Here is a 26,556-nt window from a genome sequence, read left to right as displayed (position 1 = left end):
CAAGAACACTTCAAAAATCCCTTCAAGTTTACTAATTTACTTCCAAGCTTTCTAATCCATTACAAGTAATCATCTAAGATCAAGAAACCTTTGTTATATACAGTAGGTTATCTTTCTTATTCAAGGTAATATTCATATTCAAACTTTGATTCAATTTCTATAACTATAAACTATCTTAATTCGAGTAAAAATCTTACTTGAACTTGTTTTTGTGTCATGATCCTACTTCAAGAACTTTCAAGCCATCCAAGATCCTTTGAAGCTAGATCATTTCTTGTCACTTCCAGTAGTTTTACCTACTAAACTTGAGGTAGTAATGATGTTCATAACATCATTCGATTCATATATATAAAACTATCTTATTCGAAGGTTTAAACTCGTAATCACTAGAACATAGTTTAGTTAATTCTAAACTTGTTCGCCAACAAAAGTTAATCCTTCTAACTTGACTTTTAAAATTAACTAAACACATGTTCTATATCTATATGATATGCTAACTTAATGATTTAAAACCTGGAAACACGAAAAACACCGTAAAACCGGATTTACGCCGTCGTAGTAACACCGCGGGCTGTTTTGGGTTAGTTAATTAAAAACTATGATAAACTTTGATTTAAAAGTTGTTATTCTGAGAAAATGATTTTTATTATGAACATGAAACTATATCCAAAAATTATGGTTAAACTCAAAGTGAAAGTATGTTTTCTAAAATGGTCATCTAGACGTCGTTCTTTCGACTGAAATGACTACCTTTACAAAAACGACTTGTAACTTATTTTTCCGACTATAAACCTATACTTGTTCTATTTAGATTCATAAAATAGAGTTCAATATGAAACCATAGCAATTTGATTCACTCAAAACGGATTTAAAATGAAGAAGTTATGGGTAAAACAAGATTGGATAATTTTTTCTCATTTTAGCTACGTGAAAATTGGTAACAAATCTATTCCAACCATAACTTAATCAACTTGTATTGTATATTATGTAATCTTGAGATACCATAGACACGTATACAATGTTTCGACCTATCATGTCGACACATCTATATATATTTCGGAACAACCATAGACACTCTATATGTGAATGTTGGAGTTAGCTATACAGGGTTGAGGTTGATTCCAAAATATATATAGTTTGAGTTGTGATCAATACTGAGATACGTATACACTGGGTCGTGGATTGATTCAAGATAATATTTATCGATTTATTTCTGTACATCTAACTGTGGACAACTAGTTGTAGGTTACTAACGAGGACAGCTGACTTAATAAACTTAAAACATCAAAATATATTAAAAGTGTTGTAAATATATTTTGAACATACTTTAATATATATGTATATATTGTTATAGGTTCGTGAATCAACAGTGGCCAAGTCTTACTTCTCGACGAAGTAAAAATCTGTGAAAGTGAGTTATAGTCCCACTTTTAAAATCTAATATTTTTGGGATGAGAATACATGCAGGTTTTATAAATGATTTACAAAATAGACACAAGTACGTGAAACTACATTCTATGGTTGAATTATCGAAATCGAATATGCCCCTTTTTATTAAGTCTGGTAATCTAAGAATTAGGGAACAGACACCCTAATTGACGCGAATCCTAAAGATAGATCTATTGGGCCTAACAAACCCCATCCAAAGTACCAGATGCTTTAGTACTTCGAAATTTATATCATATCTGAAGGGTGTCCCGGAATGATGGGGATATTCTTATATATGCATCTTGTTAATGTCGGTTACCAGGTGTTCACCATATGAATGATTTTTATCTCTATGTATGGGATGTGTATTGAAATATGAAATCTTGTGGTCTATTATTATGATTTGATATATATAGGTTAAACCTATAACTCACTAACATTTTTGTTGACGTTTTAAGCATGTTTATTCTCAGGTGATTATTAAGAGCTTCCGCTGTCGCATACTTAAATAAGGACGAGATTTGGAGTCCATGCTTGTATGATATTGTGTAAAAACTGCATTCAAGAAACTTATTTTGTTGTAACATATTTGTATTGAAAACCATTATGTAATGGTCGTGTGTAAACAGGATATTTTAGATTATCATTATTTGATAATCTACGTAAAGCTTTTTAAAACCTTTATCTATGAAATAAAGGTTATGGTTTGTTTTAAAAATGAATGCAGTCTTTGAAAAACGTCTCATATAGAGGTCAAAACCTCGCAACGAAATCAATTAATATGGAACGTTTTTAATCAATAAGAACGGGACATTTCAGTTGGTATCCGAGCGTTGGTCTTAGAGAACCAGAATTTTGCATTAGTGTGTCTTATCGAGTTTGTTAGGATGCATTAGTGAGTCTGGACTTCGACCGTGTTTACTTGAAAAATGATTGCTTAACAAATTTTGTTGGAAATTATATATTATTAACATGTATATATTATGTGATATATTAATCTCTTAACATGTTTGATATTGTGTGATAGATGTCTACCTCTAGCACAAATTCCATTGACTCACCTAATAATAACGAAGAGTCGAATATATATTGGACTGATTCACAAGTTCCCGAAGAGGAACCGGAAGAAGAATCAGAACCGGAAGAAGAATCGGAACCGGAAGAAGAATCGGAACCGGATGAAGAAATAGAACCGGTGGGGGAAATAATAAAACGGTTAAGTAAAAGAAAATCCTCAACCAACCGACCAAGGTTAATTATGGTCAATGGTGTTTCCGCCAAGGAAGCAAAATATTGGGAGGATTACCAATTCTCCGATGAATCGGATTCCGACGAGAATTCCGATGATGTTATAGAAATTACCCCAACTGAATTTAAAAATGCAAAAGAAAATAATAAGGGAAAGGGCATAAAAATAGAGAAATCTAATTCCAACCCCGATGAACTTTATATGTATCGTCAACCCCCGAAGTCCTTAAGTTGTAACAATGACCCGGGAACCTCTAAACCACCAGGTTTTTCTAAACCAATGTGGAAAACGACGGCTCGTATTAGGGGAACATCATATATCCCTAGAAACTTGGCAAAACGAACCAAAACCGAAGAAGAAGAAACAAGCGAGTCGGAATAAGATAGTTGTATTCGTGTGGTGTAATATATGTAATATAGTGTGCTTATGTTTTATGATATATGTAAAAATTGCTTGTATTAATAAGTATTTTTTTTATGAATCTAACTCTTGTCTATTTTACAGTATAAAAACACAAAATGGATAGACAACCCAATATTTTAAGAGACCTACCCGGAGACATGATTGATGAAATCTTGTCTAGAGTCGGTCAGAATTCTTCGGCACAACTATTTAAGGCGAGATCAGTTTGTAAGACATTCGAAGAACGTTCCAAGAATGCCTTGGTTTATAAAAGGCTTTCGTTCGAAAGATGGGGGATATCACATTGGGAAATCCATAAGTTACGATGTGTTTACTTTGACGCATATATTGCGGGGAACCCAAATGCTATTTTACGCAATGGGTTAAGAAATTATTTTGATTCAATATATCCGAATATTGGACTTCGTGATTTAGAAAAAGCGGCTAACATGCAACATAAAGAAGCATGTTATGCTTACGGATTAGTAATGTTCGCTTCTCACCAAAGTGAGGACAAGAACATCGGCCTACAACTATTAAACAAAACGTTCCCACAAGTGACGGAGTCGGTAATTGGGGTAAGAAATGAGGTTTTTAGATTGTTACGGGACTGTTGGACATTACGTAACCCTCGTCCCTTTGACGACGTTACAACACGCTGTCTTATCAACGGCCATAACGGTTATGTTCCACAAGACCAAGGATGGGAAGTAGTCCTAGTAAAACCAGAATGCATGACTTGTTTCTGGACGTATGAATTACGTGTCTTTATTGCCTTTGCTGAACGACTTGTGTACTAGCTAGAATTATCTTCACAACTATCTTGTATCAAAGTTATTGTGTGCTATATTTCATGCTTTATGTAAAATAAGCGGTATTGTAAGTTTGTAAAATATTGTATAAAAGTTTGAACGCGAAATATTATTATAATCAGTTTTTCATATAGAATTGTAGTAGTTGAATTGTATATTAGCTACTAAGTATGAACTTAACGGGTAGGTACTACCCGAATTTAAACTTATAAAACGCTAATATGAAGAAAAAGCTTTTATAAATGAGTTCATATTATGCTACGAAATACTATTAACTACTCTTAATATTCTATATGATTAACTTGTTCCATTTGACTATTTTGAAGGAAATGGCACCGACTACTCGACACACCGTGAATATGAATGAAGAGGAATTCCGTACTTTTCTAGCTTCAAACATAGCCGCAGTACAGGCTGCGCTACATACCAACAATAATCTTGGATCTAGCAGTACAGGAAATCGTGTAGGATGCACCTACAAAGAATTCACTGCCTGCAAACCTTTGGAATTTGATGGAACCGAAGGACCGATCGGATTGAAACGGTGGACCGAGAAGGTCGAATCGGTGTTTGCCATAAGTAAGTGTACTGAAGAGGACAAAGTAAAGTACGCTACGCATACCTTCACAGGTTCTGCGTTAACATGGTGGAATACCTATCTAGAGCAAGTGGGACAAGACGATGCGTACGCACTACCGTGGTCAGCATTCAAGCACTTGATGAACGAGAAGTACCGTCCCAGAACCGAGGTCAATAAGCTCAAGACAGAACTTAGAGGGTTACGAACCCAAGGATTTGATATTACCACGTACGAAAGATGATTCACAGAATTGTGCCTATTGTGTCCGGGAGCATTCGAAGATGAGGAAGAGAAGATCGACGCGTTTGTGAAAGGATTAGCGGAAAGAATCCAAGAAGATATAAGTTCACACGAGCCCACCTCCATACAACAGGCATGTAGAATGGCTCACAAACTAGTGAACCAGATTGAAGAAAGAATTAAAGAACAGACTGCTGAAGAGGCCAATGTGAAGCAAGTCAAAAGAAAGTGGGAGGAAAACGGTGATAAGAATCACCAATACAACAACAACAGCAATTACAACAATAATCGCAACAATTATTCCAACAATCGCAACATCAATCGCAACTACAACAAACGGCCCAACAACAACAACAACAACAACAACAACAACAACAACAGCAACTACAACAATCATCCCAACAACAATAATAACCGCAACAACAACAACAATCAGAAGCAGCTATGCCAAAGGTGTGAAAAGTATCACTCGGGGTTCTGCACCAAATTTTGCAACAAGTGTAAAAGAAATGGTCATAGCGCGGCGAAGTGTGAGGTCTACGGACCAGGGGTTAATAGAACGAAAGGAACAAATGGTGTCGGAACGAGTAATGGCGGAGCAAGTAGTGTCGGAGCAAGTTATGCCAATGTAGTTTGTTATAAATGTGGAAAACCGAGCCACATTATTAGAAATTGCCCGAACCAGGAGAACACGAATGGACAAGGCCGCGGAAGAGTTTTCAATATTAATGCGGCAGAGGTACAGGAAGACCCGGAGCTTGTTACGGGTACGTTTCTTATTGACAATAAATCTGCTTACGTTTTATTTGATTCGGGTGCGGATAGAAGCTATATGAGTAGAGATTTTTGTGCTAAATTAAGTTGTCCATTGACGCCTTTGGATAGTAAATTTTTACTAGAATTAGCAAATGGTAAATTAATTTCAGCAGATAATATATGTCGGAATCGAGAAATTAAACTGGTTAGCGAAACATTTAAGATTGACTTGATACCAGTAGAGTTAGGCAGTTTTGATGTGATAATCGGTATGGACTGGTTGAAAGAAGTGAAAGCAGAGATCGTTTGTTACAAAAATGCAATTCGCATTATACGAGAAAAAGAAAAACCCTTAATGGTGTACGGAGAAAAGGGCAACACGAAGCTACATCTTATTAGTAATTTGAAGGCACAAAAACTAATAAGAAAAGGTTGCTATGCTGTTCTAACACACGTCGAGAAAGTACAAACTGAAGAAAAGAGCATCAATGATGTTCCCGTCGCAAAAGAATTTCCCGATGTATTTCCGAAAGAATTACCGGGATTACCCCCACATCGATCCGTTGAATTTCAAATAGATCTTGTACCAGGAGCTGCACCAATAGCTCGTGCTCCTTACAGACTCGCACCCAGCGAGATGAAAGAACTGCAAAGCCAATTACAAGAACTTTTAGAGCATGGTTTCATTCGACCAAGCACATCACCGTGGGGAGCTCCTGTTTTGTTTGTCAAGAAGAAAGATGGTACATTCAGGTTGTGTATCGACTACCGAGAGTTGAACAAACTTACCATCAAGAACCGCTACCCACTACCGAGAATCGACGACTTATTTGATCAACTACAAGGCTCGTCTGTTTATTCAAAGATTGACTTACGTTCCGGGTATCATCAAATGCGGGTGAAAGAAGATGATATTCCAAAGACTGCTTTCAGAACACGTTACGGTCATTACGAGTTTATGGTCATGCCATTTGGTTTAACTAATGCACCAGCTGTGTTCATGGACCTTATGAACCGAGTGTGTGGACCATACCTTGACAAGTTTGTCATTGTTTTCATTGATGACATACTTATTTACTCAAAGAATGACCAAGAACACGGTGAACATTTGAGAAAGGTGTTAGAAGTATTGAGGAAGGAAGAATTGTACGCTAAGTTTTCAAAGTGTGCATTTTGGTTGGAAGAAGTTCAATTCCTCGGTCACATAGTGAACAAAGAAGGTATTAAGGTGGATCCGGCAAAGATAGAAACTGTTGAAAAGTGGGAAACCCCGAAAACTCCGAAACACATACGCCAGTTTTTAGGACTAGCTGGTTACTACAGAAGGTTCATCCAAGACTTTTCCAGAATAGCAAAACCCTTGACTGCATTAACGCATAAAGGGAAGAAATTTGAATGGAATGATGAACAAGAGAAAGCGTTTCAGTTATTGAAGAAAAAGCTAACTACGGCACCTATATTGTCATTGCCTGAAGGGAATGATGATTTTGTGATTTATTGTGATGCATCAAAGCAAGGCCTCGGTTGTGTATTAATGCAACGAACGAAGGTGATTGCTTATGCGTCTAGACAATAGAAGATTCACGAACAAAATTATACGACGCATGATTTGGAATTAGGCGCGATTGTTTTTGCATTAAAGACTTGGAGGCACTACTTATATGGGGTCAAAAGTATTATATATACCGACCACAAAAGTCTTCAACACATATTTAATCAGAAACAACTGAATATGAGGCAGCGTAGGTGGATTGAATTATTGAATGATTGCGACTTTGAGATTCGTTACCACCCGGGAAAGGCAAATGTGGTAGCCGATGCCTTGAGCAGGAAGGACAGAGAACCCATTCGAGTAAAATCTATAAATATAATGATTCATAATAACCTTACTACTCAAATAAAGGAGGCGCAACAAGGAGTTTTAAAAGAGGAAAATTTAAAGGATGAAATACCCAAAGGATCGGAGAAGCATCTTAATATTCGGGAAGACGGAACCCGGTATAGGGCTGAAAGGATTTGGGTACCAAAATTTGGAGATATGAGAGAAATGGTACTTAGAGAAGCTCATAAAACCAGATACTCAATACATCCTGAAACGGGGAAGATGTACAAGGATCTCAAGAAACATTTTTGGTGGCCGGGTATGAAAGCCGATGTTGCTAAATACGTAGGAGAATGTTTGACGTGTTCTAAGGTCAAAGCTGAGCATCAGAAACCATCAGGTCTACTTCAACAACCCGAAATCCCAGAATGGAAATGGGAAAACATTACCATGGATTTCATCACTAAATTGCCAAGGACTGCAAGTGGTTTTGATACTATTTGGGTAATAGTTGATCGTCTCACCAAATCAGCACACTTCCTGCCAATAAGAGAAGATGACAAGATGGAGAAGTTAGCACGACTGTATTTGAAGGAAGTCGTCTCCAGACATGGAATATCAATCTCTATTATCTCTGATAGGGATGGCAGATTTATTTCAAGATTCTGGCAGACATTACAGCAAGCATTAGGAACTCGTCTAGACATGAGTACTGCCTATCATCCACAAACTGATGGGCAGAGCGAAAGGACGATACAAACGCTTGAAGACATGCTACGAGCATGTGTTATTGATTTCGGAAACAGTTGGGATCGACATCTACCGTTAGCAGAATTTTCCTACAACAACAGCTACCATTCAAGCATTGAGATGGCGCCGTTTGAAACACTTTATGGTAGAAAGTGCAGGTCTCCGATTTGTTGGAGTGAAGTGGGGGATAGACAGATTACGGGTCCGGAGATTATACAAGAAACTACCGAGAAGATCATCCAAATTCAACAACGGTTGAAAACCGCCCAAAGTCGACAAAAGAGCTACGCTGACGTTAAAATAAAAGATATAGAATTTGAAATTGGAGAGATGGTCATGCTTAAAGTTGCACCTTGAAAAGGCGTTGTTCGATTTGGTAAACGAGGGAAATTAAATCCAAGGTATTTTGGACCATTCAAGATTATTGATCGTGTCGGACCAGTAGCTTACCGACTTGAGTTACCTCAACAACTCGCGGCTGTACATAACACTTTCCACGTCTCGAATTTGAAGAAATGTTTTGCTAAAGAAGATCTCACTATTCCGTTAGATGAAATCCAAATCAACGAAAAACTCAAATTCATCGAAGAACCCGTCGAAATAATGGATCGTGAGGTTAAAAGACTTAAGCAAAACAAGATACCAATTGTTAAAGTTCGATGGAATGCTCGTAGAGGACCCGAGTTCACCTGGGAGCGTGAAGATCAGATGAAGAAGAAATACCCGCATCTATTTTCAGAAGATTCGTCAACACCTTCAACAGCTTAAAATTTCGGGACGAAATTTATTTAACGGGTAGGTATTGTAGTGACCCGAACTTTTCCATGTTTATATATATTAATTGAGATTGATATTTACATGATTAAATGTTTCCAACATGTTAAGCAATCAAACTTGTTAAGACTTGATTAATTGAAATATGTTTCATATAGACAATTGACCACCCAAGTTGACCGGCGATTCACGAACGTTAAAACTTGTAAAAACGACACGACGATATATATATGGATATACATATGGTTAACATGAGATTATGATAAGTAAGTATCTCCATAAGTATATTAACAATGAGTTATATACATATAAACAAGACTAGTAACTTAAGGATTTCGAAACGAGACATATATTTAACGATTATCGTTGTAACGACATTTAAATGTATATATATCATATTAAGATATATTAATATATCATAATATCATGATAATATAATAATTTAACATCTCATTAGATATAATAAACAATGGGTTAACAACATTAATTGAGATCGTTAACTTAAAGGTTTCAAAACAACACTTACATGTAACGACTAACGATGACTTAACGACTCAGTTAAAATGTATATACATGTAGTGTATTTAGATGTATTAAAATACTTTTGGAAGACTTCAAGACATATATCAAAACACTCATACTTAACGAAAATGGTTATAGTTACTTTCCCATTCTTTTCTTTCATCAAGAATTCTAGCCGTATTCTTACCCGTATTATACACAGCTTCAAAACGTACTTACTATGAGTATATACCAATAGGAACTAGCATGGGATTCCACTCTTGATTATGTCATGTATGACTAATCAATTTTAACTTCTACCATGAGCTAGTCAACTAACTAGAACTCCTTTTAACCCCACTCACCACTCACCAATTACCACTCATCATTCACTCCATTTCACTTCCAATTCTCTTTCTAATTCTCTCTCAACACACACACACTATTATGAACGTATTTTTTCAGTATCTAATCATCATCTTCATCAAAAATCACTTCAAGAATCAAGCTATAATCATCATAAGAAGAACACTTCAAGAACACTTCAAAAATCCCTTCAAGTTTACTAATTTACTTTCAAGCTTTCTAATTCATTCCAAGTAATCATCTAAGATCAAGAAACCTTTGTTATATACAGTAGGTTATCTTTCTTATTCAAGGTAATATTCATATTCAAACTTTGATTCAATTTCTATAACTATAAACTATCTTAATTCGAGTAAAAATCTTACTTGAACTTGTTTTTGTGTCATGATCCTACTTCAAGAACTTTCAAGCCATCCAAGATCCTTTGAAGCTAGATCATTTCTTGTCACTTCCAGTAGGTTTACCTACTAAACTTGAGGTAGTAATGATGTTCATAACATCATTCGATTCATATATATAAAACTATCTTATTCGAAGATTTAAACTCGTAATCACTAGAACATAGTTTAGTTAATTCTAAACTTGTTCGCAAACAAAAGTTAATCCTTCTAACTTGACTTTTAAAATTAACTAAACACATGTTCTATATCTATATGATATGCTAACTTAATGATTTAAAACCTGGAAACACGAAAAACACCGTAAAACCGGATTTACGCCGTCGTAGTAACACCGCGGGCTGTTTTGGGTTAGTTAATTAAAAACTATGATAAACTTTGATTTAAAAGTTGTTATTCTGAGAAAATGATTTTTATTATGAACATGAAACTATATCCAAAAATTATGGTTAAACTCAAAGTGGAAGTATGTTTTCTAAAATGGTCATCTAGACGTCGTTCTTTCGACTGAAATGACTACCTTTACAAAAACGACTTGTAACTTATTTTTCCGACTATAAACCTATACTTGTTCTGTTTATATTCATAAAATAGAGTTCAATATGAAACCATAGCAATTTAATTCACTCAAAACGGATTTAAAATGAAGAAGTTATGGGTAAAACAAGATTGGATAATTTTTTCTCATTTTAGCTACGTGAAAATTGGTAACAAATCTATTCCAACCATAACTTAATCAACTTGTATTGTATATTATGTAATCTTGAGATACCATAGACACGTATACAATGTTTCGACCTATCATGTCGACACATCTATATATATTTCGGAACAACCATAGACACTCTATATGTGAATGTTGGAGTTAGCTATACAGGGTTGAGGTTGATTCCAAAATATATATAGTTTGAGTTGTGATCAATACTGAGATACGTATACACTGGGTCGTGGATTGATTCAAGATAATATTTATCGATTAATTTCTGTACATCTAACTGTGGACAACTAGTTGTAGGTTACTAACGAGGACAGCTGACTTAATAAACTTAAAACATCAAAATATATTAAAAGTGTTGTAAATATATTTTGAACATACTTTAATATATATGTATATATTGTTATAGGTTCGTGAATCAACAGTGGCCAAGTCTTACTTCTCGACGAAGTAAAAATCTGTGAAAGTGAGTTATAGTCCCACTTTTAAAATCTAATATTTTTGGGATGAGAATACATGCAGGTTTTATAAATGATTTACAAAATAGACACAAGTACGTGAAACTACATTCTATGGTTGAATTATCGAAATCGAATATGCCCCTTTTTATTAAGTCTGGTAATCTAAGAATTAGGGAACAGACACCCTAATTGACGCGAATCCTAAAGATAGATCTATTGGGCCTAACAAACCCCATCCAAAGTACCAGATGCTTTAGTACTTCGAAATTTATATCATATCCGAAGGGTGTCCCGGAATGATGGGGATATTCTTATATATGCATCTTGTTAATGTCGGTTACTAGGTGTTCACCATATGAATGATTTTTATCTCTATGTATGGGATGTGTATTGAAATATGAAATCTTGTGGTCTATTATTATGATTTGATATATATAGGTTAAACCTATAACTCACCAACATTTTTGTTGACGTTTTAAGCATGTTTATTCTCAGGTGATTATTAAGAGCTTCCGCTGTCGCATACTTAAATAAGGACGAGATTTGGAGTCCATGCTTGTATGATATTGTGTAAAAACTGCATTCAAGAAACTTATTTTGTTGTAACATATTTGTATTGTAAACCATTATGTAATGGTCGTGTGTAAACAGGATATTTTAGATTATCATTATTTGATAATCTACGTAAAGCTTTTTAAAACCTTTATCTATGAAATAAAGGTTATGGTTTGTTTTAAAAATGAATGCAGTCTTTGAAAAACGTCTCATATAGAGGTCAAAACCTCGCAACGAAATCAATTAATATGGAACGTTTTTAATCAATAAGAACGGGACATTTCACAAGGGAGGGACGAGAACTTTTATTATCATTATTTTTAATCTTATTAAATTAAAGTATGCCAAAAACATTTAAAAAAACCCAAAAATCTTTACTTTTAAAACCGCGCTTTGAATTGACGAATTTTAAAATTTTGTCGAGGGACGGACTAGGACAACGATCCGAAACAAATTTTAAAATTTTTATTAATTATATGTTTTATAAGTTATAAGGTTTTTATTAAAAAAAAAAAAAAAAAGGGCAAATGTACTGTACCCGGACCCCTATGCGATTGCATGGGGTTTACACTCCAACCTCATGCGATCGCATGAGGCTGGAAAACAGGCCAGATAGAAAAGCTCGGCGAGCTGTTCTTCATCCACAATATACACACACATACACGAAAATCTCTCAAAACCTCACCAAATTTCACCAAATTTTCACCGTAATTCATCAAATTTCTAGCTCTAATCATGAAATTGTTCAGAAGTTTATCAAAAAAGGTAAAAATTACACCCCTAAACTCATAAATTTTCTAGTTTTTGTGTTAATTAACAATATTTTACCTAATGCAATTTTGTTAATTTCTAGTGTAATTAGTGTTAAATTGTTAGTATTTTATGCATGTATAACCTAGATTGATGCTATTTAACATGATTTGAAGCCAAAAACTTCAAAAATTTTAGAAATCTAGGGTTTGTGTTCTTGAGCAATTTGGGGCTTTTTGATATAAACAGGTTATGGCCGATTTTTGTCATGAATTATTGCTAAATTGAGTAGTGTAACATGTTTAGGTAGTTAAATGATCCAAACATTGATCCTAAACATGATTTTTGAAGATTAAAGTGAACTTTTTAGGTGCAAAATTCATGAACTTGATTAATTTGATATAATTGTCATTTGAGACTTGTTTAATTGTTAGTAATGACTATTTTGACATGTTATTTGAGTTAAATGCTTATGAACTTTGTCTACATTTTCATATGTGCTTATTTGAAAAAGTTTAGAAATGTAAAAATTGTGAAAATGTGTATAAGATTAATTTTGATTTAACATGTTATTGTGATTGTTTTAAGTTGTTATTTTGCTAACACTAATGCATATTTGGATGTACAAATTTTGTGTTTGATGTGTTTTGCAGAGAGCCGATACTGGAGGTTCATCATCATCATCATCTAGACGACGTGCTCTAGAACCAGAACCAGAAATGCAATACGAGCCAGAACCTAAACAAGTACCATAACAGGAACAACAACATCAGCCTGATCAGCACGTACCTTATTATGATCCGCTACAGTTTGTTAATGAATTCATAGTATTTCCGATGTATCCGCCTGTAGAATACCCAACGATTCCTGAACACACGTTGCATCCTAATCTGAGATTCGATAGACGATGGAGAGATTACCCGGCATATCAAAGTAATAAATTCAAATTAGTAACGAAAGAGGTAGAGGTGCCGAGGGTAATTGATTGGGATCCTTTGGAAAGGGTCCAACTTGCTGACCGTGTTAGGGAGCATCTGATTTAAAGGTATGGCAGTACTTCTTTTACAGATTGGGAACGTCTTTTCACCATTCGTAGACCTGTATATAAGGAATGGTGTGTTGAGCTGATGAATACTATAGCGTTAAATGTAGATGTAGATAGATTAGATGATAGAAGTTTTCTTAGATTTATACTTGGCGGTAGGATGTACAGGATGTTCATGCTGGACATGGCCAGGGCATTACAGATTTACACTCCCAGTGAATTACTACTACCCGATTGTATGAATTTGATTTATCGTGGTGAAAGGGTAGATAGGAATTTTGACGCAAACGTCGTCTGGAGGTGTATGTCAGATTATAATGTTTTTGGGCGGGGAGGAACACATACCTACTTACATATTAACAAAGCCGACCTTACATGATTTATTTTACCTAAAGTGTATTCGAGACCCAAGAGGCTTTGTTAATATCCCTTACTGTGTTGGTTTTTATTTGTCTAAGATGGTGGAAGGAATGCAGGAAGGGAGCATAATTGGAGGAGGTATTTTTGTTAATCTCATTGGAGAGTATTTAGGTGTAGATAAGGACCAAGGGGGTTCACTTTTGGAATGTAGGGAACAGGTTGAGCTTTTAGGATTGAGGGTTTATGCGGGTGCTAAGGTATTGAAGAGTAGACGCAACCAGGCAATACCGTATGTAGGTAGTCATCCTCAGGTAGAGAGAGGCTCAGATGAGGAGATGGAGGAAGCGGATGACGTTAGGTATGTCATTCGGGAGGCTATGAGTGATGTCTACCAGCGTGTAGATGAGGTAGACATGACAAACGCGGAGAGATTTCGTCGGATGGAGCAGTGGCAAGCCCGGAATGATTACGAGCATTCCAGGCAACGACAGCATGATAGATGGGACTATCATCAGCGTCAGATTATGAGCCGGCTGTCACCTCAGGAGCCCTACATCCCGACCAGACCAGCTTACTATCCTCCACACCAGCCCGAGATGCGACCGCCTTATACTCTCTACGACCCTAACCAGGCCTACCAGTACACCTATCACCAACCATGGAACCCGGACGATGACATGAACTGGAACCCCTATCCATGATTGATTTAGTTCCGGTTGGTAATTTATATGATTTTTAATTTTTATTATTTCTGTTTATTTATGTTTAAACTTATGATATTGTGATACATTAATATATTGTTTAATATTTTTCTGTTGTACTAATATTTCATATTTGATTTGAAAATGGGATTTTAAGTTCCATTTCAAATTGCCATGCATGTTTATATTTGTATTGTATGTATATTGTCGATTGTACAAAACAGGGTAAAACAGCGCATTTTCAAAGACTGGCATTAAGTTCAGCAAAAGCTAGTACTTTTGACGACAAAACGAAAAAACAAATGTGATGTAACAACAAGATGGAATGAACAAATGATGTGCACCATTTATCATTCAGCAAACAAAAGCCAATATGTTTGGAAACTTTGGTAAAATTTAATCATTTTTCTACGCTAAACACCCTCAATAATTTAAATTGTTACTGATTTCTTGCAAATGAGGGCATTGCAAGATCTTAAGTGTGGGAAGGGGTTAAATTCTTTCGGATTTTTAAAATTTTTAACTTATACACTTGGTTACCATTAAAAATACTAGTAACGCAGTAGTTGTATTAGAATCTAGTGCTCTCTGATAATAAAGAACAGCCCTAGTCTTATATACTGACTACCCAATTCTAGTAAAAATTTTCAAAATTTTCAATTAAATGAACTCAAAATCATGTTTATACATATTTATGAACGATAAAACTAGGTATTAACACCGAAATTATTGTTACCTCAGAAAGGACATAAATTGAGAAACAAACCAAAATGTTAGAATTCATTTAAAATGGAATAGAGGACAATAAAAAGGCAAATAAAAAAGAAAATAAAAGCCAAGTGTGGGAAAATTTACCAAGTTATTTAAAACATATATCACATATTTTTGTACAAATAACTGAAGATACTTTTGCTTTGGACTAAAATAAAAGGTTTTACCCGATTTAATGAAAGAAAGATGGATCTACAAGATGAATCAATTCCATCATTAAAAGGAAGTAAAGTCTTCCGAAAAAGAAACGCGCTTCTTGATTTAGGTCATGAAGTTATCGTCCAGACCAGCTGTAGGTTGACGAAAAATCTTGAAAAGTCATCACTAAAATCAGCAGGAAATCCACGGACCTCAGCATCAAACAGGGTCGCCAAGTGGTCAGACTTATCCTAACTATGAGAGGATCTGTCTCGTAAAATGGAGAGGACGCCGTGCAAATTAGCTGGATAAGACTAATGAATCAGATCCCCAGAAAGGATAATCTCCTTTAAAGATCAAAAATCAGCTTTTAAGACTGATATTACTCAATCCTTGAGATTGACTTTTAAAGATTGAGAATTACAAACTCATGGAATTCAATGATATCTAAACTCGAGCTTGAACGAGAAAATATTTTAATCAAAATTACAAACCGATTTGTTTTCTGAAAATCCATTTTTCAATGCGTTCATTACCATTGAACGTAAAATCCTAGGAATTCACCTGGAATTCATTAGGTCACCTGAACCAAATCGGGTGTCAACCGTAAGAACGGTGGTTGCATAGTATGGTCAAAGACAGGACTTTGTGCCAAACCGAAAAATTATAAGGGTGAGCTTTACTATTGCTCCTACCAAGGATAGTAATTGCATCCTACACGTTATAGACCATAATTAAAAGCATGTCAGGGAACATTGCCTTAACAGTTGCTTGTTCAACGCTTTCCTTTACAACCGGATGGTAGTTTATCGAAAGGTAAAATACGGAGCAAGTATACTGGACGTGTTGCTTTCTCAATACAAGGTTAGCAAGTGGGTGACACAAAACTACAAGTTTTGAGCTAAAATTTTCAAATCTGAAACTCACCAAACCCACAAAAACATTTTTGCAAACACCGGTGAAGGGTTATTCCGAAAAAACTTATCTAGGGTAAAAGCTAGATTTAATTTTCAAAAGATCAAATGTTTTCATAAAGATCCAATTTCCTTAATGGATCTAAATTTTCATAGTCATGTGAGACTGTAAACCACATCGTTACTACCATTGTTTATACCGCCGTATAGAAATCACTAATGTACAAAGTGTGGAGAATAAAGAAGTGATTCTAGTATATTTCAAGACTATATTGCTTGAGGACAAGCAACGCTCAAGTGTGAGAATATTTGATAATGATAAAAACGAACATATATTTCATAGCATTATCCCTCAAGAAAGACAAGCTTTTAGTTGCAACTGTCCTATTTACAAGTGATATTCGTTTAAATAATAAAAGGTGAAGACAAAAGACAGATTCGACGAATTGAAGACGCAATCGATCAAAAAGCTCAAAAGTACAAAGTACAATCAAAGAGGTTCCAATTATTGATAAGAAACGTCTCAAAATTACAAGAGTACAAGACGCAAAACGCAAAATACAAGATATTAAATTGTACGCAAGGACGTTCGAAAATCCGGAACCGGGACCAAAGTCAACTCTCAACGCTCGACGCAACGGACTAAAAATTACAAGTCAACTATGCACATGAATATAATATAATATATAATTAATTCTTAAAATTAATATATATATATATATATATATATATATATATATATATATATATATATATATATATATATATATATATATATATATATATATTATATAATAAAAACCGTCGGCAGAAGAAACAACAACATGTGGGCTGGAAAAAGGAGCCATGCGATCGCATGGCCTGGAAGGCAAAAAGCCATGCGATCGCATGGTGAACAGTATCAGGTCTGGTCCTATAAATTCGCGTGTTTTGGCTCAGTTTATATATCCAGATATCCATCTCTCTATATATACGTAAATATATATATTTATATTTTAATTTTAATTTTAATTTTAAATTCTAATAATAAGGGTATGTTAGCTTGTAAGGGTGTAAGTCGAAATTTTGTCCGTGTAACGCTACGCTATTTTTAATCATTGTAAGTTATGTTCAACCTTTTTAATTTAATGTCTCGTAGCTAAGTTATTATTATGCTTATTTAAGACGAAGTAATCATGATGTTGGGCTGAAAATATTAAAATTGGGTAATTGGGCTTTGTACTATAATTGAGATTTGGACAAAAGAACGACAATTGTGGAAATTAGACTATGGGCTATTAATGAGCTTTATATTTGTTTAACTAAATGATAGTTTGTTAATTTTAATATAAAGATTTACAATTGGACGTACCTATAAATAACCATATACACTCAATCGGACACGATGGGTGGGATATTTATATGTACGAATAATCGTTCATTTAACCGAATACGGGAATGGATTAATAGTCTATAGAATTATTAAAACAAGGGTGAAATTATGTACAAGGACACTTGACGTAATTGTTAACAAAGTATTAAAACCTTGGGTTACACTCAGTCGATATCCTGGTGTAATTATTAAACAAAGTATTAAGACCTTGTTACAGTTTAAGTCCCCAATTAGTTGGAATATTTAACTTCGGATATAAGGATAATTTGACGTGGACACTCGCACTTTATATTTATGGCTGATGGACTGTTATGGACAAAAACCAGACGGACATATTAAATAATTCAGGACAAAGGACAATTAACCCATGGGCATAAAACTAAAAATCAACACGTCAAACATCATGATTATGGAAGTTTAAATAAGTATAATTCCTTTATTTTCATATTTAATTGCACTTCTAATTATCGCACTTTTATTTATTGTCATTGTATTTAATTGCACTTTTAATTATCGTACTTTTATTTCATCGTACTTTTATTTCATCGTACTTTTATTTATCGCAATTTCATTATTATCATTTACTTTACGCTTTAAATTAAGTTGTATTTATTTTTAATATTTTACATTAGATTTTAACTGCGACTAAAGTTTTAAAATCGACAAACCGGCCATTAAACGGTAAAAACCCCCTTTTTATAATAATAATATTACTTATATATATATTTGTATTTTTATAAATTAAAACTAATATAGCGTTAATCTTTGTTTAAAAGATTTCCATGTGGAACGAACCGGACTTACTAAAAACTACACTACTGTACGATTAGGTACACTGCCTATAAGTGTTGTAGCAAGGTTTAGGTATATCCATTATATAAATAAATAAATATCTTGTGTAAAATTGTATCATATTTAATAGTTTTTCCTAGTAAAATAAAAAACTATTTCATATACGCCTCGCATAACATCACCCATGTCTACAATGATCGTCCCAATCTTATTCGGATGACGTTTGAATAATTGTGTAGCGTTAACATGGGAGGTTATAATTGTATTTTTGGGCCTGACCTAATGTAGTCTTGGGCTTGACTAAAAGTTGGGCCTGCTTGTATGGTAGGTTTAATTAAATTTGGAGATGGGCCTGACCTAAAGTTATTTGTCGTATTCATAACATTGAATCGATCGGTAGGATTAACAGAACCAGAATCGACAGAATTCATGGCTTGACCAGAAGAAGAGGTGAACGCACGTACCTGATTTTTTTTTTAATTTCTTCTTTAAACCCCTTCACAACCGTAGTGATGACTTGTTCCGTTGATTGATCTCGAATTAGGGTTGGCGAATTTACCTGCAATCCAGTAAAATTGGGAGAATACCCATTAGATCCTATGGCGGCAATGTTTCTGGAATTAGGTTTACGAGCTTGACCAGTGGCGATGGCGACATGACGAGCAAGATCAATAGCTTTGTCACACGATTGTGGATCCAGCAAACGTACCCAATTCTTTATCACTTCTGTTAGACCTTGAATTCTTCAGACGGATCAACAATGAGTGCATAAAGTGCTTTGAATTCCTCAATATATTCCTTAGTATTATACTGGAAATCAACGACAATAAATGGAAGCTGTAAATATAAACTTATTCTGAAAATGGAAAGATGATAGAAATATTAGATAAAATCAGAGATCTCACACTATGAGAATCCCTGCCAAATCAGAGAAGGATCAACAAGTTGATACCTTTCTGCCCAAGCCTCAATGGCTGACTACAAAGACAAACATACTGATTTCTTGAATGCCTAACCCTAAATGACTAACAACAATATATAGGCTTTCTATTGGGCTTAGCTTTAGACATGGGTTGTTCTCTATCAAATGCCGTATTTGTAACGAACCATAGTTGCCTATTTTGTCAGAACTTTACCTTTGTAAGTGTGATCATATTATGTACGGTATTGTTAAAGTTATTTTTTTGTTGCTCCAGAACCCAAAATGACCCAGCACATTTATTATCTTATTTTGACCCGTTACTCAAATCACCTATTTTGCCACCTCTAGAATATGGTATAGATTCAAATTTGGAATCCCATATAACCTGGAAGATAAGTGCTAGTACAAACATTAAAACTGCTACTAAGTAGTAGTATTATCGCAGAAGATATTGCTCAATCATACTGTTCTTTTGAGATATCATAGAACCACAAAATCGATACACATAAAATGACCACCCAATATACACACAAAGAAAGCCTTTTGTGTGGTTCAGATAAAACAAACTTTAACACCCTGACAAGAGAAAATTATGTACCATCAGATACACAAATTAACTAGATAGCTCAAATGTTTCAGAACATGGAATAATTCGACGAGTACTCTGCAAGTACTTGGTCAAACTCAGTCAAAATCAGCCAAAACTCGGGATTACTCGGAATATTGGTCAAAACTTGGTCAAAATTGGTCAAAGTCAAACCTACTCAACATCCGAGTAGTCCCCGCGTAGTCCCGGAGTAGCTGAGTACTCCTAAAAAGTCTTGACCGAGTACTCCCCTGAATATGCGTTTGATAATGAATATGCTGAATTTGTCATATCATCCTTGAGGTTGGGTGATGACCAATGCAGGTAAGTTTTTGTAGAATGAATTTTCAATCATCTACTCAGCCTTCTTCTGCAGTTTCGGCCCATTTACCTATGTTTTTAATCAAATGAGTCAGTTGGGTTATAGCTAAAAGATTCACTAGAAGGAAATGGATTAAGTTGTTAAACTTATAAAATAATTCCTAAAGTGCACTTAATAGCTTAATCCTCCTACACCGCAGTTTGAAGAAAAATAGATTATATTTGTATTTAAAAAATCGAAAAGAATAGAGAAAAATATATTCAGGGGGAAACTACAGACCACTATTGAGTTTATTTACAAATTTCATTTGGTTTGCTTTCCAGTATATGATAAAATGGGTGATGGATGAGATTAACCTAAAGGAATTCTCTACTATTAAATTTTATGTTCATGTAGTAGCCCATATCCGATTAATTAAAACAACGAGCACCTTGGATGCTGACTTTCCAGATTCGAATCAACAGACATGTAGACTTGCTTGCAGATAGACCATATTAACATTTGAAAAATCTCCATTGTCATCATGTTCAATTCATATCGAGATATATGTACATTACTGGTAAATATGAAGTATACATTAACAAAATAAGCAATGCTAATGACACTAGGTATGCTAAGTATTCACCTGCCTGGTTTTGCACAAGGCAATAATCTGGTCAAAATCTGTGTTGGGCTCTTTTGGGTGAGCCTGTTAGTGGGTCAGGGTTGCACCCTTTTGAAGATGACATTAATATACCTACTATCAACATTCCTAGTGCACCTGAAACTCCGGTGCGGGTTGGGCTCTCAGTCAGCCTGGGTTCAGCGTCTCTGCCCAATGGCTCATGAATGCTGTAGTATAAATGCCCAGAGCTTTTAACATGTTCAAATCGAGCTAATACACACAAATAATGAGTGCATTCAAAACATAAATGAACTAAACAGTATATTAACATCTTGTTTTACCAACACTTATAACATAATAATACACACTTAAGTCTGCATGACAATAAATCGAGCTAATAAACACTTAAGTCGCTAATTACATGACAACAAAGAAACTTTTCAAAAGATCGCATAGACTTTAGACCTCAAATCACATCTTAAACATGTCTCTGAGCCTTCTCTTCTGGCAGGAGTATTGAAACTATCAAACAACTTCATTTATGCTGTGCAACAAAAAAAATAAAAAAATATTTGTAGTACATTACTAATTCACAACTTATTTGCAAGCTAAAGTTAATATTGATTAGTAATTTAGTCCTGCCAAACTTTATTGAGTTAGTTACCAACAATATATTGGTCTCTTCTATAAGTCAAATTAAATCATAACTAATGTATTTTCAACTAGACCAAAACAGATTTTCAAGTTATAAACAGCTACACGATGATATTTGAAAACATACCATAACTTGAAATCTCTTAATGCCCCACTTATTTGTCCTTGTAACATTCGTACGTACAGGATATGAATCACTTGTGGAAGTGAAAATAAGTCAGGATATTGATTAGAACGCCCTCATTTCCGGAAGTCTTTAACAATATACCCTCAAAATATCGAAATTGCAACATATGCCCCCTTTACACGCACCACGCATCATGCGTATGTCATGGTGTGTGATGCGTGTCACCGAACAATTTACAATCACGTGCCTAACAATCACATGTCACCACGCACGAAACCAAACGCACCGTGCGTGTTGCAATATGCGTGATGCATGTTGTTTGGTATATTAGCTCAGATCCTACTATGATTGGTGACACGCATCAGACACCATGACATATGCATGATGGGTGGGCAGGGCCGCAGGGGTATATCTTGCAATTTCGATTTTTTAAGGGCATATCGTTAAAGACTTCCTTTGACCAATATCCCAAACAAGTCAATGATAGTTATAACATCATATTAATATTAATAGACATTAATTAATTATTTTACATAAAAAGCACACAACTGGACATTAAATAATGTCGATAGGTCTGAATAAAACATGATAAGCATCAATGTTGGGGATTTTCTTAAAAAGTAAGTATCTTTGAGGAATTTCATCAAACAGCAACTGGTGGGCTATTCACAATAACGATCAAATATTACAAACTATTAGGAAGTATTTGAGGAATATAATCAAACAGGCTATTGTACAAGCATAGTAATGAGGACCAATCAAATACATAGAAAGTGGTATTTAGTATTGCAAGAGATATAGATGACGTACCGGTCATATACTGACAAGGTTGAAGTTGATCGTGGGAGATCTCTAATGTTCGGGCATTTAGATATATCCAGTAATTGAAGGTGAGTGAGGTGTTGTAAGAGCTCCTCTGAAATTGATTCCACATCCTTAAAATCACTGATTCTTAGATAAGTTAGAGATGGTGGAAGAAGAAAAGATGTTGAAGCAGTATTCATTGCATCTCCTTCCATTGCAAATGAAGTTACTCCTGAATCTTTACCATTTAACCACAATTTAACAAGTGAGGTGGGGTAATTCTGCAGCCCCACTCTGACATTGGCTTATTCAACTCCCCTATTCTTAGGAACTTCAAATTAGGAGGCCACAACCCACATGGAAATGAATCATCCATGCTTGGACAGAAACTTATCCTCATCTCTTTCAAATAGGTAAGACTTTGCAAATACTCATGAGGAAATGACTTTAGATTCATACACTGCCAGATGTCTAGAACTTCCAGAGAGGATGGTAGCTCATCATGAATCAACTCTAGATTATAACAAAGCATGATTTTAAGAACTTTTAGAGAGGATGGAAGTGACAAGTTCAATGAAGTCATTGAATTACATTTCCAGATCTCCAACCTCTCAACGCTATTAGGGCAATTGAGACTCTCCAAGCCTGATTTAAAGAACTTTAAGTATTTTAATAATGGATATGCATTACCATTAAAATGTGTGCAATTTATGCACCATTCTATTGTAAGTTCCGTTAACTTATCAAATGAGGGATTTGCAAACCAACTAGGAAATTTCATTCCCCCATAGTTCAAAATCTTCAGTTTATTCAACTTACTATGAGGTCTCATACTTTCAATCACTTCACATTCTCTTCGCAAATTTCGAGAATCATCAAATTGTTCACCCCATTTCATTTCCAAACTAACAAGACCCTTCTTTCCTTCTAAGTTGGCTTCCATTGCTTGTTGCGTATCAGTCACTTTTTCTAATCCTACAATGGAAATATGACCTTCAAGATTCACGAGGCCTTTAAGGTCGGATACCTTGAAAGCATTAGCTCCTTCGATGAAAACCTTTGTTAGAGTTTGTAGACTCGTTAACCCACCTTTCCCTACGGGCGTCTTGTCTAACATTGGGGTATCACTCATGTCAAGATGTCGCAAATTTATTAACTTAGCAAAACTGACAGGCAAACTAAACAACTCAGAGCATCTACAAACCAACAGGCTTTGTAGATTATAAAGCTCACCCACTTGTTTTGGTACTTCTTTTATCTTTGTATGCCAAAAATTGAGGTAACGCAAATGCTTGAGACTACCAATGGATTGTGGTACTTTTTCTATTGAACACTCATTAAAGCTTAGCACCCTTATGAGCTGTAATTGGGGAAGCAATTTGACAAGAACATGGTCTGATGTATTAAAGCGTGACCACCAAGTAACTGGCACCGGTAAGAACGTCCGCAAGTGACTTGATTTATGTAATTCCTTGAAGTTTATAAATTCATCATATGGTTGATCTAAGAACGAAAAGTGGCGGATCTTATCAAAATCTTCATTCCTACCATTTACATTCATCTTATCATCCAACATAAAGAAGAACTCTCCCGCAACACTTATGGCCAAGTTATGCATCAAGTCATGCATTATGTATTCTGATTCGTTTTTAGTTGAATGTTGAATAAACGACCTTGATAATAGATCTTCAAAATACTTGCAACCCAGACTCTCCATTGTCTTAGTGCGCTTTGATTCAGATATAAACCCCTCTGCCATCCATAATAGGACTATTTTATTCTTATTGAATAAGTAGTCCTTTGGAAATAAAGAACAATATGCAAACAACTTCTTCAGGTGTAGAGGAAGATCATAGTAGCTCAGCTTGAGAACTGGAAGAATATCACCTTCGCCATCATCTGAACTCCATATCTCACTCTTCAACAACTTATCCCATTCATCATTTCCTTTTCCTTTCAAAACCCTCCCAATTGCTATCAATGCTAAGGGTAACCCCTTACATTTCATAATTATATCTTGAGCAAGTGATGATAATGGATGGTTGTCAAAATTATGCTCATTTATGGCAGATTTAGCCAACAAGGACAAAGAATCTTCATCCGATAGAATCTCTAGATTGTGACATTTAACATTGTCCATCGTTGATGCAACCTTCATCTTCCGTGTAGTAACTATGATTTTACTTCCTGGCGCCCCCTTAAGTGGTTTTTCAAGATCTTTCCACTTATGGTGGTCTTCATTCCAAACATCATCTAACACAAGTAGAAACCTTTTGTTTGAAAGTTTCTCTTTAAGGACCTCTTGAAGGTGATTTTTACTAGGTGGTGTGTTGTCCTCTCCGGAGACAGCTTGATAAATCGCCTTGCTAACAGCGAGCACGTCAAAGTAGTTTGAAACACAAACCCATGCCCTTAGTTCAAAGTAATTCTTCACTTTTTCATTGTTGTACAAAAGTCTGGCAAGAGTTGTTTTCCCAACTCCACCGAAGCCAACTATGCACACAACGCTCACATTTTGATTACATGATTCATCCCCCAACAACTTCTCAAGCACTGCCGCTTCATCCTTTTCCCGACCCAAAACTGGAGACTCATCTAACAATGATGTTTCCTCCAGTCGTTCAAAATTTCTGTTTGATCTAAGTGCGAGTATCGTATTGATATCTACACCTAACATATTTTTATTCTCGTAAAGACCATTCAATTTTTCAGTAATTTCAGCAAGCATAGAACGCATCTTACGACCATACATCATCCTATGAGGTGATAAATTAGTACAAAAATTCGGAATGATCTTTTTCAATACCTTACCGGTGCTTGTGCTACCACGTAATTCATCATTCAACTTTCTTCGCAAACTTTCGGTGGCCATATCATCGAGTACATCTTCAATGTCATAAGCTAGACGATGAAGATCTAATAGCCACACTTTAACAGATTCTTGTGTTATATGTTTCTCACTTGCATCAGCAAGCACAGCTTCAATATATGTCCACTTTGTCTTCAGTTTTTCTAGCTGAGATTCGATTTTTTCTGATCGAATCAGCTTCATCAAGTCACCAGAGAGTAGCTTTTCAAACAGCACAGTGACAGCACTTGAAACAACTATTTCAGCCATTGGAATTTAGAGATTAATCAAATGAGTGTTTGGTTGGTTGTAAATGGATCTGGTTGTTTCAAAAGATTAAGGAAAAAGTAGAAGACCAAGAATCTTAGGGTGGAATTGCATATGAAGTAAAGTAGTAATACTATTCTTGATTAAAAAGTAATACCGTTATTTCTTAATTAAAAAGTAATACTAGTATTATTCTTGATTGAAAAGTAATAGTATTACTAGTATTTTATCTCTTAATTGAGAAGTAAAGTAATATTGTATTATTTTTTTTGGCAAAAAAACGAAATACTTTGCATAACAAAGTAATACTGTAATTCATTATACTAGTACATGAAAGAATTTAATCTGATTAGGCTGATGCACAACTCACAAAGAAATTCCCTTTTTAAATCTTTTTTCTGCTTTTATAATGAGGGCTAAACCCTCTCCAGGCAGATGCTTCTCTACTTTCTTGATATGTTTGATCTCTAAAATGAGATATAGAACCCATCGTTTTGAAGTACACTCTGTGATCCTATTTGGTGATTTTCCATCACACACACACACACACACATACACACACACCTGGCATTTGGCTCACTTAGAAAGTCTATAAAAATCATATATAGGACTTAGGAGCACATAGAAGTATAGGATGGATGTAACTTTATGTACCATCAGTGTTATAACATATGAAAGCTTACTTCTACTTGTGAAACATGCATCACAATCTCTATTGGTGCTGAAAGTTTCAGGTTTAATAAAACCGAACACTGTCTCATCAGACTAGC

General features: G+C 35.0%; 1 protein-coding gene across 1 annotated transcript; it reads right to left on the bottom strand.

The window, feature by feature from the left end:
* Nucleotides 1–22,918: 22,918 nt before the first annotated feature.
* LOC139875762 (putative disease resistance RPP13-like protein 1) lies at nucleotides 22,919–25,789 on the bottom strand. The gene has a single exon (XM_071863065.1). The coding sequence runs from the start codon at nucleotides 25,787–25,789 to the stop codon at nucleotides 22,919–22,921; it is 2,871 nt and encodes a 956-aa protein (XP_071719166.1).
* Nucleotides 25,790–26,556: the final 767 nt, after the last annotated feature.

The sequence above is a fragment of the Rutidosis leptorrhynchoides genome, chromosome 11, assembly GCF_046630445.1.
Source record: "Rutidosis leptorrhynchoides isolate AG116_Rl617_1_P2 chromosome 11, CSIRO_AGI_Rlap_v1, whole genome shotgun sequence".
NCBI lineage: Eukaryota > Viridiplantae > Streptophyta > Magnoliopsida > Asterales > Asteraceae > Rutidosis > Rutidosis leptorrhynchoides.
The sequence above is the reverse complement of the archived record's forward strand: the minus strand, read 5'-3'. Positions and strand labels throughout refer to the sequence as shown.

Excerpts from the sequence above, each read along its gene's own strand:
- LOC139875762 (XM_071863065.1), bottom strand. The coding sequence starts at position 25,789 with ATGGCTGAAATAGTTGTTTCAAGTGCTGTCACTGTGCTGTTTGAAAAG.